We start from the raw sequence: 16,932 nt of genomic DNA, 5'->3' as shown, positions 1-16,932 counted from the left end.
CATGAATCATATTGTTTGAGAAAAGAGATTTGGATGAGCTTTATTGTACTGTACATCTTCTGTGTCACAGCATTGCATTGGTCACCTATCTTTATGTGTTCAATCCAGGGGTGAAGGTTGATGGCACAAGGAGATTTTGATTACCACCACTTTTTAATTGAGAACCCCAGAGTACCCACGACTTTGTTTACTAACAATATTCTATTTTCTATATTTTAAAAATGTATTTGATTTAAGACGTTTTTCTCCCTTTCTGGTTCTTAAGCATAAACATTGTGTACGTCTTCTTTCTAAAATATGGTAAAAATAGCTCCGATAAACACATGCTGCCAGTCAGTGAAAGTGTTATGATAAACTTAAGAAATATATTTCAACAAAAATGTCAAAGAAGGAACTTGCCATGATTTCTGTTTTCACTTTCCAGGACAAATATTAATGTTATGAGTCCCAATGCAATACATACAATTAACACAATTAGTATAATAAATGTCACTTCCAGCCTGCTGAGAGTCTTGTTCTGTTTTCCACCCATTGCAGATGAGACAAAACCTACAAGTAGAGAGAGAAAGGGTAAAAAATAAACACACGAGCAAAGCAGAATTGTTGAAGATGATGTCAATTACATAGGCTCTTCCTACAATACGGTGTGAAGCCAGGTCCAGGCGCTGGAGAAGAGAACCAGTCCACCCATTCCCAGTCCCTGCACATGGACGCAGATTTGCAGCATATTTAATGGGGGCCTTAAGCTCTGTTAAATCACGGTAACTATTGTAAGGTTACCTAAAATAGTAACGGACAGTTCTTTTCCCTGAGTTTAACACGTATCAACTTAGGTAATTATATGCAAGAATGGTGGCCGTTGCTTACCTCGTTAGCGTAGGATTAACATCCGTTTAAATTAGCACTACCTGGTGTTACACCTGCCTTTCCTAAAGGTGGCATTACTCCCACCCAAACCCTGAAACATCCGCCCCATGTAAGCGCATTCGCATCAGGCCCGAGAGTGCGACATCTGCATATGGGGGCGGACATTTTTGCCGACCCAAGTGTTGCCGTCCTAGGCCTGGGCCTAATGGGAAATCCACCACTGCTCAGATGTCCATGTTTCGTGCACAGGTATCTCTCCGTGTATTATTAGGGGTAGTATATTAGTTACTTTGGACTTTAGCACGCCCCTAAAACCCATATTTCAGGGTCTTAATGGAAGTAACGCCACCTTTAGGTAAGATATAAATAACGTTAAGCCTTTACTGGATATGCAATGTGATGAACGCCTCTTAACCCTATCCTCTGTAATGCTGCTCTACATATGTGTATTAATCTTGTAAACAAAGATACATACAGTATAACATCTCATTTCTCCAAAGCAGAATCTATTGCTTTTAAATCTCTGTCACAAGACATTGGAGACATGGGTGATTTGGGACACAGATCAATACTTAAAATAGACCCATAAACAGTTGAACAACGTGGAATACTAAAAACAAAATAACTAGAGATTCTTCTCCAATTGTTAAGGAGAAATTGCAAATGACATGGAGGAGGCAGTCCTCAGGTCATTATAAATACTGAGCTCAAGGATTTACTCTTTAAGCCTTCCATATGACCCAACTATTTTACATATTGACCAAGATCGTCAAAAATTTGGTTGAACCACCTGGATACCACATAGTATCTGGAGTTATAATCATTAGCACAAAACATCAACAGCTATTCACATTCCATTGTGAGAAGGATACATACGTGCCTTCAAGACACAACTCATTTTTGAACAATATAAAATCTATAGAAGATAAAGATGAAGGGGACTCTTTTTGTACCTTATTTAGACATACTATTCAGTCTCTGTACACAGCAATATCACACTAAGAAGGGATAGAATCTACTAGCGGATCACTTTTAACAAATGGAATGGATGGTCATATACTGTATGTGACTTAATACAAGCTCGAATCATGTTATTATAAACTAAAAATGACTTCAGGTTTGGGGACCATACTCTTTTAAAGCAATGGGAGCCGATTTGGCTCCCACTTATGCCATTATTTTTATACATGTTTGAATATTGGGGAATTTTTTTTTATGAATGATAAATTTAACTAATGCATCAAATGTTGGCAAAGATACATTTATATATTTTTTTTATTTGCACGGAACCAGGGAAAGATGGATAAATAATGCTGGATGAAGTATATAAACTGCACAAAATCAGTGAAATTTACCCTGACACATATAAAGAACAAATACAATTGTTTTGTTGTATTAGTCACCACAACTGGAAATAGTCTAGAAACTGACATTTACACCAAGAATACTGATAGGAACTCTCTATTGAGAACTGATAGTTGTCACCCCAGAAGCACTATAAATCGGTTACCAAAAGCTTAATTTATCAGTTTACAGAGAATAGAAGATGTAGCGCAATTTCCCCCACCATCTGCGAGATATGGTGGATACGGTGTAGGTGGTGCGTTACCTGCGGCTCACAGGAGGCCTGGGCCTCCGCTGCTAGCAGCCTGGGGTGTGCTTGATCGGTCAGGTGACAGCGCCTCCACCTGTACGGGATCCTGCTATGTGGCATAACCCCGTTACAGGAACCCCATGCAATAATAAACACACCGGTAAGAGTAACAGTTTTACTGCATGCTTAGAATAATAACGGTAACAGTCCCACCAACTAGGCCACGCACAGCCGTACATTCCCATTGTCCTCCAACATAATGTCCACCCTGGATGGAATATCCCCCAGAGTACTGAGTTGTTGTCAATGACGACGTCCACCTCTACATGGGGTAACCTCCTGCATGGATAGTATCACCATTGAAGATAGTCTCTCAACATAGTGGTCTGGTCCCAGACTACCGTATCGCCAGTTCGCCGCTGTGTCCTTCTCTCTGGCACTACAGAGGCCATTTCCCTAATTGATGGGCCGGAACCTGCAGCAACCACAAACTGAGGGGAGTCGGGGCCTAGCTGGGGCCTTGTGCAGAGGTCACTGACTCCTTGCACATACCACACCCCTTCCGAGTCCCAGCTCCGACTGGCGTGCTACTCTGCACGCAAAATGTATCCATCCCTGGGTGCAGGGGATGCTGCGGCCCTATCGGCTAGTTTCACGCCATGTGACTGCAGCCACTTAGGTTGCTGGGTACTGTAGTTCCCCTGCGGCAACTCCTAGGCAATGGCCACCGCTCTCCTGCTCTCTGCGTATGTGCGGCTGCAATGCGCATGCGCAACCATATCTGTCATGGCGGCGCTCTGCTATGGGAGCCGCCGCAGACCGTTGGCAACCCGCTCGCCATCCTGACCGCCCGCATTGTCTCAGCAACCTTCCCCGCTGTAGCAGAGGTAAGCGGGAAGGGGGGGGGGGGGGGGGTACCCTGCTGTATAGGTAATTCTGCTAAGCATGAAATTGGAGCAGTAAAAATGCCAGATACAGTTATAGAGAGAGGCTGTAACAGATGCACGACTCGCAAACTAGGAATCTGGTTATGAAATGCAATAGGGACTAGGGAACCTTCACTATAAGAAAAAGAAATACGTATACCGATAGAATACATTCAATTTGTAACAACTTTGAATACACAATAAAATTCTGTAAAGCAGCAGTCCAAGCTGCCCTTTAAAAAAAATAAATAATAATTCCCTTTAATATGTGCAATAATACTATCCACACAATGATAAGTAATTAGCCAAGTTGCCGATCGATCTGTTCTCCTGTGATCAATCGGTGAAGATTCAGCGTGGGGGTTCACTAAATGGCTGCCAGTGCAGCAGAAGAGGACCAAAGATGCAAAGTTCTGTGGGGAAAATCATGTGACCAAGCAGTTTCTAAATACAATTGGTGCATTGCAAGAAAGAGGGCAGGGCTCAAAAAGGGGTGTGCCAGAACCTGTTTCAGAAGAGGAAAGGATGTAACTTTGTAAGTGGTTGCTATAGAAACTAAAAATGCTTGTTACATTATAATAGCACGCGCATTTTAAGTTAAACTTCTTTGTGCTTCGTCACTCAAATTGTAATTATACTCTCAAAAGTCTTTCATTCAATTAAAAACATCAAAAGCAAAATACAATTTCAGTGACAAACCACAAAGAATTTCAATATAGAACGTGCGTGCTTGGCACACCCACCGTTTTTTTGGGGGGGGGGTGGATGGGTGTCTGGGTGTGGTGGATGAGTGTGTGTCTGGCTGTGGTGGGTGGATGGGTGGGTGGTTGTCTAGCTGTGATGGGTGGATGGGTGGGTGGTTGTTTGTCTGTGGTGGATGGATGGGTGGGTGGTTGTCTGGCTGTGGTGTGTGGGTGGTTGGCTGTGGTGGGTGGATGGGTGGGTGGTTGTCTGGCTGTGGTGGATGGATGGGTGGGTGGTTGTCTGGGTGTGGAGGATGGATGGGTGGGTGGTTGTCTGGCTGTGGTGGATGGATGGGTGGGTGGTTGTCTGGCTGTGGTGGATGGGTGGGTGTCTGGCTATGGTGGATGGGTGGGTGGGTGTCTGGCTTTTGGGTGTCTGGCTGTGGTGGATGGGTGGGTGATTGTCTGGCTGTGGTGGGTGGGTGGTTGTCTGGCTGTGGTGGGTGGGTGGTTGTCTGGCTGTGGTGGATGGGTGGGTGGGTGTCTGGCTATGGTGGATGGGTGGGTGGGTGTCTGGCTGTGGTGGATGGGTGGGTGGGTGGGTGTCTGGCTGTGGTGGATGGGTGGGTGGGTGGGTGTCTGGCTGTGGTGGATGGGTGGGTGGGTGTCTGGCTGTAGTGGATGGTTGTCTGGCTGTGGTGGAATTGTCTGGCTGTGGTGTCTGGCTGTGGTGGATGGGTGGGTGTCTGGCTGTGGTGGATTGTCTGGCTGTGGTGGATTGTCTGGCTGTGGTGGATTGTCTGGCTGTGGTGGATTGTCTAGCTGTGGTGGATTGTCTAGCTGTGGTGGATTGTCTGGCTGTGGTGGATTGTCTGGCTGTGGTGGATTGTCTAGCTGTGGTGGATTGTCTGGCTGTGGTGGATTGTCTGGCTGTGGGGGATTGTCTGGCTGTGGTGGATTGTCTGGCTGTGGTGGATGGGTGGGTGTCTGGCTGTGGCGGGTGGGTGTCTGGATGTGGTGGGTGGGTGTCTGGCTGTGGTGGGTGGATGGGTGGGTGGTTGTCTGGCTGTGGTGGATGGATGGGTGGGTGGTTGTCTGGCTGTGGTGGATGGATGGGTGGGTGGTTGTCTGGCTGTGGTGGATGGATGGGTGGGTGGTTGTCTGTCTGTGGTGGATGGGTGGGTGGGTGGTTGTCTGGCTGTGGTGGATGGGTGGGTGGGTGGGTGGGCGGTTGTCTGGCTGTGGTGGATGGGTGGGTGGGTGGGCGGTTGTCTGGCTGTGATGGGTGGATGGGTGGGTGGTTGTTTGTCTGTGGTGGATGGGTGGGTGGGTGTCTGGCTATGGTGGATGGGTGGGTGGGTGTCTGGCTGTGGTGGATGGGTGGGTGGGTGTCTGGCTGTGGTGGATGGGTGGGTGGGTGTCTGGCTATGGTGGATGGGTGGGTGGGTGTCTGGCTGTGGTGGGTGGGTGGTTGTCTGGCTGTGGTGGATGGGTGGGTGGGTGTCTGGCTATGGTGGATGGGTGGGTGGGTGTCTGGCTGTGGTGGATGGGTGGGTGGGTGTCTGGCTGTGGTGTATGGGTGGGTGGGTGTCTGGCTGTGGTGGATTGTCTGGCTGTGGTGGATGGGTGGATTGTCTGGCTGTGGTGGATGGGTGGGTGTCTGGCTGTGGTGGATTTGTCTGGCTGTGGTGGATGGGTGGGTGGGTGTCTGGCTGTGGTGGATGGGTTGTCTGGCTGTGGTGGGTGGATGAGTGGGTTGGTTGGTTGGTTGTCTGGCTGTGGTGGATTGTCTGGCTGTGGTGGATGGGTGGGTGGGTGTCTGGCTGTGGTGGATGGGTGGGTGGGTGTCTGGCTGTGGTGGATGGGTGGGTGGGTGTCTGGCTGTGGTGGATGGGTTGTCTGGCTGTGGTGGGTGGATGAGTGGGTTGGTTGGTTGTCTGGCTGTGGTGGATTGTCTGGCTGTGGTGGATTGTCTGGCTGTGGTGGATTGTCTGGCTGTGGTGGATTGTCTGGCTGTGGTGGATTGTCTGGCTGTGGTGGATTGTCTGGCTGTGGTGGATTGTCTGGCTGTGGTGGATTGTCTGGCTGTGGTGGATTGTCTGGCTGTGGTGGATTGTCTAGCTGTGGTGGATTGTCTGGCTGTGGTGGATTGTCTGGCTGTGGTGGATTGTCTGGCTGTGGGGGATTGTCTGGCTGTGGTGGATTGTCTGGCTGTGGTGGATGGGTGGGTGGGTGTCTGGCTGTGGCGGGTGGGTGTCTGGCTGTGGTGGGTGGGTGTCTGGCTGTGGTGGGTGGGTGTGGTGGGTGGATGGGTGGGTGGTTGTCTGGCTGTGGTGGATGGATGGGTGGGTGGTTGTCTGGCTGTGGTGGATGGATGGGTGGGTGGTTGTCTGGCTGTGGTGGATGGATGGGTGGGTGGTTGTCTGGCTGTGGTGGATGGGTGGGTGGGTGGCTGGGCGGTTGTCTGGCTGTGATGGGTGGATGGTTGTTTGTCTGTGGTGGATGGGTGGGTGGGTGATTGTCTGGCTGTGGTGGGTGGGTGGTTGTCTGGCTGTGGTGGATGGGTGGGTGGGTGTCTGGCTATGGTGGATGGGTGGGTGGGTATCTGGCTGTGGTGTATGGGTGGGTGGGTGTCTGGCTGTGGTGGATTGTCTGGCTGTGGTGGATGGGTGGATTGTCTGGCTGTGGTGGATGGGTGGGTGTCTGGCTGTGGTGGATTTGTCTGGCTGTGGTGGATGGGTGGGTGGGTGTCTGGCTGTGGTGGGTGGATGAGTGGGTTGGTTGGTTGGTTGTCTGGCTGTGGTGGATTGTCTGGCTGTGGTGGATTGTCTGGCTGTGGTGGATGGGTGGGTGGGTGTCTGGCTGGGGTGGATGGGTGGGTGGGTGTCTGGCTGTGGTGGATGGGTTGTCTGGCTGTGGTGGATGGGTGGGTGGGTGTCTGGCTGTGGTGGATGGGTTGTCTGGCTGTGGTGGGTGGATGAGTGGGTTGGTTGGTTGGTTGGTTGTCTGGCTGTGGTGGATTGTCTGGCTGTGGTGGATTGTCTGGCTGTGGTGGATGGGTGGGTGGGTGTCTGGCTGTGGTGGATGGGTGGGTGGGTGTCTGGCTGTGGTGGATGGGTTGTCTGGCTGTGGTGGATGGGTTGTCTGGCTGTGGTGGGTGGATGAGTGGGTTGGTTGGTTGTCTGGCTGTGGTGGATTGTCTGGCTGTGGTGGATTGTCTGGCTGTGGTGGATTGTCTGGCTGTGGTGGATTGTCTGGTTGTGGTAGATTGTCTGGCTGTGGTGGATTGTCTGGCTGTGGTGGATTGTCTGGCTGTGGTGGATTGTCTGGCTGTGGTGGATTGTCTGGCTGTGGTGGATTGTCTGGCTGTGGGGGATTGTCTGGCTGTGGGGGATTGTCTGGCTGTGGGGGATTGTCTGGCTGTGGTGGATTGTCTGGCTGTGGTGGATGGGTGGGTGGGTGTCTGGCTGTGGCGGGTGGGTGGGTGTCTGGCTGTGGTGGGTGGGTCTGGCCTTGTCTGGCTGTGGTGGGTGGGTGGGTGGTTGTCTGGCTGTGGTGGGTGGGTGGGTGGGTGGTTGTCTGGCTGTGGTGGGTGGGTGGGTGTCTGGCTGTGGTGGGTGTCTGGCTGTGGTTTTGGGTGTCTGGCTGTGGTGGGTGGGTGTCTGGCTGTAGTGGATTGGGTGTCTGGCTGTGATGGGTGGGTGGTTGTCTGGCTGTGGTGGATGGGTGTCTGGCTTTGGTGGATGGGTGGGTGTCTGGCTGTGGTGGGTGTCTGGCTGTGGTGGGTGGGTGGTTGTCCGGCTGTGGTGGGTGGGTGGATGTCTGGCTGTGGTGGGTGGGTGTCTGGATGTGGTGGGTGTCTGGCTGTGGTGGGTGGGTGTTTGTCTGGCTGTGGTTGGTGGGTTGGTGGGTGGGTGTTTGTCTGGCTGTGGGTGTCTGGCTGTGGTTTGGTTGTCTGGCTGTGGTTTGGGTGTCTGGCTTTTGGGTGTCTGGCTGTGGTGGCTGGTGGGTGTCTGGCAGTGGTTGGGTGTCTGGCTGTGGTGGGTGGGTTGTCTGGATGGGTGGGTGTATGGGTGTCTGGCTGTGGTGGGTTGGGTGGGTGTCTGGCTGTGGTGGGTGGGTGGTTGGGTGTCTGGCAGTGGTGGTTGGGTGTCTGGCTGTGGTTTGGGTGTCTGGCTGTGGTGGGTGGGTGTCTGGCTGGCTGTGTTGGGTGTATGGGTGGGTGGCTGGCTGTTGTTGGGTGACTGGCTGTGGTTGGGTGTGTCTGGCTGTGGTGCGTGTGTCTGGCTGTGGTGCGTGTGTCTGGCTGTGGTTGATGGGTGCGGTGGTGGATGTCTGGCTGTGGTTGGGTGTGTCTGGCTGTGGTGGGTGTGTCTGGCTGTGGTGGATTGTCTGGCTGTGGTTGATGGGTGCGGTGGTGGATATCTGGCTGTGGTGGATTGTCTGGCTGTGGTTGATGGGTGCGGTGGTGGATGTCTGGCTGTGGTGGATGTCTGGCTGTGGTGGATTGTCTGGCTGTGGTGGATTGTCTGGCTGTGGGGGATTGTCTGGCTGTGGGGGATTGTCTGGCTGTGGGGGATTGTCTGGCTGTGGGGGATTGTCTGGCTGTGGTGGATTGTCTGGCTGTGGTGGATGGGTGGGTGGGTGTCTGGCTGTGGCGGGTGGGTGGGTGTCTGGCTGTGGTGGGTGGGTCTGGCCTTGTCTGGCTGTGGTGGGTGGGTGGGTGGTTGTCTGGCTGTGGTGGGTGGGTGGGTGGGTGTCTGGCTGTGGTGGGTGGGTGGGTGTCTGGCTGTGGTGGGTGGGTGGGTGTCTGGCTGTGGTTTTGGGTGTCTGGCTGTGGTGGGTGGGTGTCTGGCTGTAGTGGATTGGGTGTCTGGCTGTGATGGGTGGGTGGTTGTCTGGCTGTGGTGGATGGGTGTCTGGCTTTGGTGGATGGGTGGGTGTCTGGCTGTGGTGGGTGTCTGGCTGTGGTGGGTGGGTGGTTGTCCGGCTGTGGTGGGTGGGTGGATGTCTGGCTGTGGTGGGTGGGTGTCTGGATGTGGTGGGTGTCTGGCTGTGGTGGGTGGGTGTTTGTCTGGCTGTGGTTGGTGGGTTGGTGGGTGGGTGTTTGTCTGGCTGTGGGTGTCTGGCTGTGGTTTGGTTGTCTGGCTGTGGTTTGGGTGTCTGGCTTTTGGGTGTCTGGCTGTGGTGGCTGGTGGGTGTCTGGCAGTGGTTGGGTGTCTGGCTGTGTTGGGTGGGTTGTCTGGATGGGTGGGTGTATGGGTGTCTGGCTGTGGTGGGTTGGGTGGGTGTCTGGCTGTGGTGGGTGGGTGGTTGGGTGTCTGGCAGTGGTGGTTGGGTGTCTGGCTGTGGTTTGGGTGTCTGGCTGTGGTGGGTGGGTGTCTGGCTGGCTGTGTTGGGTGTATGGGTGGGTGGCTGGCTGTTGTTGGGTGGCTGGCTGTGGTTGGGTGTGTCTGGCTGTGGTGCGTGTGTCTGGCTGTGGTGCGTGTGTCTGGCTGTGGTTGATGGGTGCGGTGGTGGATGTCTGGCTGTGGTTGGGTGTGTCTGGCTGTGGTGGGTGTGTCTGGCTGTGGTGGATTGTCTGGCTGTGGTTGATGGGTGCGGTGGTGGATATCTGGCTGTGGTGGATTGTCTGGCTGTGGTTGATGGGTGCGGTGGTGGATGTCTGGCTGTGGTTATCTGGCTGTGGTGGGTGTGTGTCTGGCTGGCTGTGGTTGGGTGTCTAGCTGTGGTGGATTGTCTCGCTGTGGTTGATGGGTGCGGTGGTGGATGTCTGGCTGTGGTTGTCTGGCTGTGGTGGGTGTGTGTCTGGCTGGCTGTGGTTGGGTGTCTAGCTGTGGTGGATTGTATCGCTGTGGTTGATGGGTGCGGTGGTGGATGTCTGGCTGTGGTGGATTGTCTGGCTGTGGTTGATGGGTGCGGTGGTGGATGTCTGGCTGTGGTTGTCTGGCTGTGGTGGGTGGGTGTCTGGCTGTGGTGGGTGGGTGTCTGGCTGGCTGTGGTTGGGTGTCTCGCTGTGGTTGATGGGTGCGGTGGTGGATGTCTGGCTGTGGTGGATTGTCTGGCTGTGGTTGATGGGTGCGGTGGTGGATGTCTGGCTGTGGTGGATTGTCTGGCTGTGGTGGGTGGGTATTTGGCTGGCTGTGGTTGATGGGTGCGGTGGTGGATGTCTGGCTTTGGTGGATTGTCTGGCTGTGGTTGATGGGTGCGGTGGTGGATGTCTGGTTGTGGTGGGTGGGTGTCTGGCTGGCTGTTGTTGGGTGTCTAGCTGTGGTGGATTGTCTCGCTGTGGTTGATGGGTGCAGTGGTGGTTGTCTGGCTGTGGTGGGTGGGTGTCTGGCTGGCTGTGGTTGGGTGTCTGGCTGTGGTGGATCACCATCCAGCAGCAAAAATAGACAACATCCTGATGTACAAAATCCGCAGCACTCACCAATTCAAATGCAAAACCAATTTAATGTAGAAACACAAGCATCAGGGGTAACAGCAGGAAAATAGAAGCGACGTTTCGGACCTCCCGGTCCTTTCTCAAGGAGCTTGACATATACATATCATGGTGGGTCTGGGTTCTGAGCTTGCTAAGTGTCTGTATGTTTAATTATAGAAAGTTTAGGGAATATCAAGTAACTTTTTCTCATTACAATCTTGTTTTGGTTTGTAAAGTAGCACAATTACATCCATTACATGAGAAAGCTGGAAAATAAGATACAAAAAGCCTTTGTCCGGTGTTTTCTTTAATATAATTGCTTTTGCTATAATTGCATTGCGCAAAGCCTATTTGATTGTTATCAGTAAGCAAATTAGATGATAAGACAGCGGTTTATGTGAGACATTAGAAAGACTATTTTCACTGGCACTACTCTCAAACAGCTTTAACAGAATCACAGAACAACAACTAAATGGAGGACTATTATTTTCTATTCAAATGGAAAGCTATTGTTTGCACATTATAACTAGCAGCATTACGAAGCATGATGATAGGACCTAATCAGCAGGCACACCTCAGAAGAAAAGAAGAAGAGAGGTATCGAAATTCCCAGGAACATAAGGATATCACTGACGCACAAGATAGAATCATATTTCAAAAGAAGAACAAGAAGGGACAACAAGAGAAAGTACTTCTTTACTAAACAGGTAGTGGATTAAAGCTGCAGAACAAGCAATATCCTACATGTGTGGTTATTTTTTTTTTTTTTAATCAGTTCTGTACTATGAGAAAATACTTGTAGCATTTTATTAAAAACAACTCTGAATTACATTTTTAATGTATTATAATGTAACATGTATATTTTGTTTCTATAGCAACCATTTACAAAGTCACATCCCCTTCCTGTTCTGAAACAGGCTCTGGCTCACCCCTTTTTGAGCCCTGCCCTCTCTCTAGCAGTGCACCAATTGTATCTAGTGACTGTCTGGTCACATGATCTTCCCCACAGAACTTTGCATCTTTGGTCCTCTTCTGCTGCACTGACAGCCATTTAGTGAACCCCCGAGCCGAATCTTCGCCGATCACAGGAGAACGGATCGATCAGCAACTTAGCTAATTACTTATCATTGTGTGGATTGTGTTCATGCACATATTAAAGGGGAAAAATAAAATGTAAAAAACGGCAGCTTGGCCTGCTGCTTTAATGGACCAGTGTAGCACAAGAGGCTAATTAAGTTAAGCAATTAAAAAATTATTGGAATAGACACGTTCTAAATATGGAAAAGAGATAGGAACAACTTAGCAAAATGGGGCGTCCATGTGTACCAAGTGGTCCTTCCTTATCCCTTACCTGTTCCCTTGCTTGGCAAAACACCATTCAGAGGCCCATAAGGAATGCCAATTATAATTAATTTCCCCAAAAATGAAAGCAACCACATCCTTGCTGTTAACACGGTTAGATTTCTTTAAAAACATCAATTAAAAACTCATCAATTATACTGGTAAATTCTTTATGAAATGTTGTTTTCTGGCGATGTTTGATTGCACATGTCAAATTAATAATTTCAAAGGACTTCCACATGTGCTGCCCCTGACAAATCCAGTGCACACCTCCACTATAGCATATGACCAGTAACAGTACATTTAATAGAAAAAGAAATACATTTATGGGATGTTACTTATCTATGATTTTCCATGCAAGTCCCTCATAAACTAATTAACAAGACAATTACATGAAACTTTGCTCCCTGTTGTTATCTATAAGATATTGAGGTGCTATGTCATGATGTGACCCTACTTGTTATTCCCAACTGCTGTAGTTTGGCTGCTGTGTTTTCCTGCTTGACTAGAAGTGCCTCATGTAGGTTAAATGTTGTTTTAGACCAGGGAGGCTCAACTCCAGTTCTCAAGCCCCTCCCCCAACAGGCCAGGTTTTCAGGCTATCCCAGGTTCAGCACAGGTGGCTCAATCAATTGAGCCACCTGTGCTGAAGCAGGGACTGATTGACCTGCCTGTGCTGAAACAGGGACTGCTTGAGCCACCTATGCTAAAACAGGAACTGATTGGGCCACCTGTGCTGAAGCTGGGATATCCTGAAAACCTGACCTGTTGTGGGAGGGTGGGGGCTTAAGGACTGGAGTTGAGCACTCCTGTTTTAGGTGTGTAATATAGTGCGCGCGCGTCAATTATAATTGGCTATTTTAGCCAAACGTTTGTATACTTGGGGCACGCACCCGGACATGAGCAGTGGCGCTTCAGACCGGGGAAAATACAATAAAATTGTATTTTCACGCTGCTGCCACGCTGCAAACCAATCACAGCGCGGTCTAACGCTGTGACGTCAGAGTCACGCCCCCTAACCGTGCGTGTCACTGCTTGCACCCTAGCAACTAAACGCGCACGCCACGTGCACAAGCAGCAGCGAGGACTATATTACAAGTATTAGACTTCCATGTGGACACAAATTTAGACTTCACAAATACAATGGTGTGAAAAAGAAAGTACACCCTCTTTGAATTCTATGGTTTTACATATCAGGACATAATAACAATCATCTGTTCCTTAGCAGGTCTTAAAATTGGGTAAATACAACATCAGATGAACAACAACACATGACATATTACACCGTGTCAAGATTTAACAAAAATAAAGCCAAAATGGAGAAGCCATGTGTGAAAAACTAAGTACACCTTATGATTCAATAGCTTGTAGAACCACCTTTAGCAGCAATAACTTGAAGTCATCGTTTTCTGTATGACTTTATCAGTCTCACACATCGTTGTGGAGGAATCTTTGCCCACTCTTCTTCACAACGTTGCTTCAGTTCATTGAGGTTTGTGGGCATTTGTTTATGCACAGCTCTCTTAAGGTCCCGCCACAGCTTTTCAATCGGGTTGAGGTCTGGACTTTGACTGGGCCATTGCAACACCTTGATTATTTTCTTTTTCAGCCATTCTGTTGTAGATTTGCTGGTGTGCTTGGGATCATTGTCCTGTTGCATGACCCAATTTCGACCAAGCTTTAGCTGTTGAACAGATGGCCTCACATTTGACTCTAGAATACTTTGGTATACAGAGGAGTTCATGGTCAACTCAATGACTGCAAGGTTCCCAGGTCCTGTGGCTGCAAAACAAGCCCAAATCATCACCCCTACACCACCGTGCTTGACAGTTGGTATGAGGTGTTTGTGCCGATATGCTGTGTTTGGTTTTCGCCAAACGTGACGCTGTGCATTATGGCCAAACATCACCACTTTGATCTCGTCTGTCCAAAGGACATTGTTCCAGAAGTCTTGTGGTTTGTTCAGATGCAACTTTGCAAACCTAAGCCGTGCTGCCATGTTCTTTTTAGAGATAAGAGGCTATCTCCTGGCAACCTTTCCAAACAAACCATACTTGTTCAGTCTTTATTTGTCTTTTTCTATGAACTTTAACATTTAACATGCTAACTGAGGCCTGTAGAGCCTGAGATGTAACTCTTGGGTTTTTTGCAATTTCTCTGAGCATTGCACGGTCTGACCTTGGGGTGAATTTGCTGGGACATCCACTCCTGGGAAGATTGGCAACTGTATTGAATGTTTTCCACTTTTGAATAATCTTTCTCACTGTAGAATGATGGACTTAAAATTGTTTGGTAAATGGCCGTATAACTCTTCCCAGATTGATGAGCAGCAACAATTGCTTCTCTAAGATCATTGCTGTTGTCTTTCCTCCTTGGCATTGTGTTAACACACACCTGAATGCTCCAGACCAACAAACTGCTAAAACTTCGGCTTTTATAGAGGTGGTCACCCTTGCTGATGATCAATTAATCAAGGGCATTTGATTAGCAGCACCTGTCTGCTACTTAGCATCTTAATTCCTATGGAAGCAGTAAGGGTGTACTTAGTTTTTCACACATGGCTTCTCCATTTGGGCTTTATTTTTGTTAAATAAATCATGACACGGTGTAACATGTTATGTGTTGTTGTTCATCTGAGGTTGTATTTACCTAATTTTAAGACCTGCTAAGGAACAGATGATCGTTATTATGCCCTGATATGTAAAACCATACAATTCAGAGAGGGTGTATTTTATCCCATAACTGTACGTATGACACACACATTTTATGAAGGTTTGTGCTACTATTTAGAGCTAAAATATTGCCACACAATAAAAATTCAAATATGATCTTAGCCCCTATATATTCTTGTCCCTCACTTAGTCATAAAAGTGGTATTAAAACCATGTAGTTATATGTGTCATGACCATAGTTGTTTTAAGAAGGTGGTCATTGTAGGGCTCTCTTCTCTATTGCAACATCATGCATTATTATTTATAGCCTGCAATCAAAATTACCGCCACTTTTATCTTTGAAATACATATTTAACCTGATTTTCCACAAGTGCGGCTGCACCCAGGACTCCACACCCGGTTATACTGATGTTATATACGTCCCATTCCACCCCAAAACTGAAGCAAAATTGCAACAACAAAAAAAACAAGTAATGCTCCAAGAAATATATTACTTGGCCATAGTAATGTGGGAAACAACCTGGCCTCAATCTGTATATTGCTTTTCTTGTAAATTCTTGTTACTACAATTTTATATTAATGTTCTAAAAATAAAGTCGGTCAATAAACAAGTTAAAAACATGTGTCCCTTAAGGGACTTTAATAGTGTATCCAATGAGGTTTAGTCAACGTGGGCGGGAGAGAATCATTGAGTACAGAAACAAGGGATGAGAACAAGTTGAAAGATAGGGACTAAGGGGGACAAGCTTGGAGCCAGTGAAGGTATTTTGGATGTTAATTACTAAAAAATTTCACTTGAAAAACTGGGGAGAAAATCAGAATTGCACCAGATGTATCAAAGGGAAAGCCTCTTTTGTCTTTTAATTGAAAGGAAAGGTATACAGGGATATACCAAATAATTAAACATGGGAAGGATATGGATCCAGGGAGTAATCTGATTGCCATTATTCCCCCTCATGAGATATAATTAGATTATATTTTACTGGGGATTTGTGTTTGCCTTCCTCTGGATCAATATACTGTAAATGCAAATATAGGATAAAGTATCTTGTCTAAATTTAGCATAGGTTGAACTTGATGGATGGATGTCGTTTTTCAACATTGTCAACTATGTAACTATGCAACTATGTAATAGGAATCTTTTTCTTTGAAAAATATGGTGGTGGTTTGTGCACTGGCTTTGCCCCAGTTTTGCAGCCAGGAGACTTCAGTAATTAGTACTTTTAAGGCACACGCATCAAGTGCTGTACAGGTGCAATAACCCATACAGGCGCGATAACCCATACAGGTACTTGATGCATGTGCCCCTTAGTACTGTCACTTTGGCAATTCACTCACTGAAATTAGAATATCCCTAATGTAGAGTGGACAGGTTACTAGCGTCACTGATGCTGTATGTCAACATATTCAGTAATACAATGTTGATGGGAGATATAAAATATAAATAGTATCAATGTATACTGACAAATGATTACCACATACAGCAACAATGTAGTTTTTAGTAGTACATTTGCTTCGCCCATATTTTACAAGAAGACTGAAGATTTCACATAAACTCACTCATTTTTTTTTCATTCTCTAACATTTATACATTTTATATTTTAAATAGAAGTAGCTGTGTTAGTCCAGTTGTGATAGTGCAAAATAAATGAGCACTTAGTATTAATACTGAAGTATACATTGTATAGAAGCTAGTGGAGAAATTGGCAGGACGCCAAAGTGCCGCATCACAATATTGTATCAGGATGTATCCCACACAATATATTATTGTTATATTGAAAAGAAAGTGAACTACTATCAACTCATTTTGTCTTTTCTTCATTGTGTATCCCACCCTCTAGAGCCCCAGTCCTCCCTATCCCAGGGAAACACTATCTTACATTGCATAGAAAGCTGACCGAAATGTGGAACTATTCCAATGTTTATACTAACTCCAAAAAAAGTTGCACACCCAAGAACTATATCTAAGTTAAATGCTTTCTTCTTAATTAGAGCTGAATTTCTTACCTCAAAGAACAATTCAAATTAACGTCACAATGAGGGAACAACGGGTATTTCCTAATGATGGAAGAATAGTCCCAACTTTCAGTCCATTAGGATCTTACGTTATGAGCTTCTCTTGGACTTGGTTCAGCACTATTCATTTTTAAAGCATACTTTGCTGCTATTTCCAAACTTATCTTTATTGTTCCTTACTGCTATTAACCATTCTAACTGATAAGAACCCCCAGTCTTTGGATATCAGTGTGATCCATTATTGCAGTCACATGCTCCACCAAATGAAGTAATAGCAAAGTAGAGTTGCTTTCTTTAGCTTTCTTTATCTGTTTTATACACCACTTCTTTCTCCATTACCGTGACTTTCACCTTACATTTCACTCCATTAAACTACAAATATGGAGGACCCATTGATAAAGACAAATGT

At 47.7% G+C, this 16,932-nt stretch overlaps 1 protein-coding gene across 1 annotated transcript in view; it reads right to left on the bottom strand.

Annotated features, from left to right (window-relative positions):
- The window catches only part of ASAH2 (N-acylsphingosine amidohydrolase 2), a 103,284-nt gene extending 86,644 nt beyond the window's left edge, over positions 1 to 16,640 (bottom strand). The window contains exons 1-2 of the mRNA XM_075612922.1: positions 16,515 to 16,640; positions 400 to 549 (exon numbers count right to left, since the gene is read on the bottom strand). Of these exons, the coding sequence (XP_075469037.1) occupies positions 400 to 532 (133 nt within the window). The 5' untranslated portion in view covers positions 533 to 549; positions 16,515 to 16,640. The remainder of the gene's footprint in view (positions 1 to 399; positions 550 to 16,514) is intronic.
- Between the last annotated feature and the right edge of the window lie 292 nt (positions 16,641 to 16,932).

This window comes from Ascaphus truei, chromosome 8 (assembly GCF_040206685.1).
Source record: "Ascaphus truei isolate aAscTru1 chromosome 8, aAscTru1.hap1, whole genome shotgun sequence".
Taxonomy (NCBI): Eukaryota; Metazoa; Chordata; class Amphibia; order Anura; family Ascaphidae; genus Ascaphus; species Ascaphus truei.
This window is presented reverse-complemented; position numbering and strand designations above follow the sequence as displayed.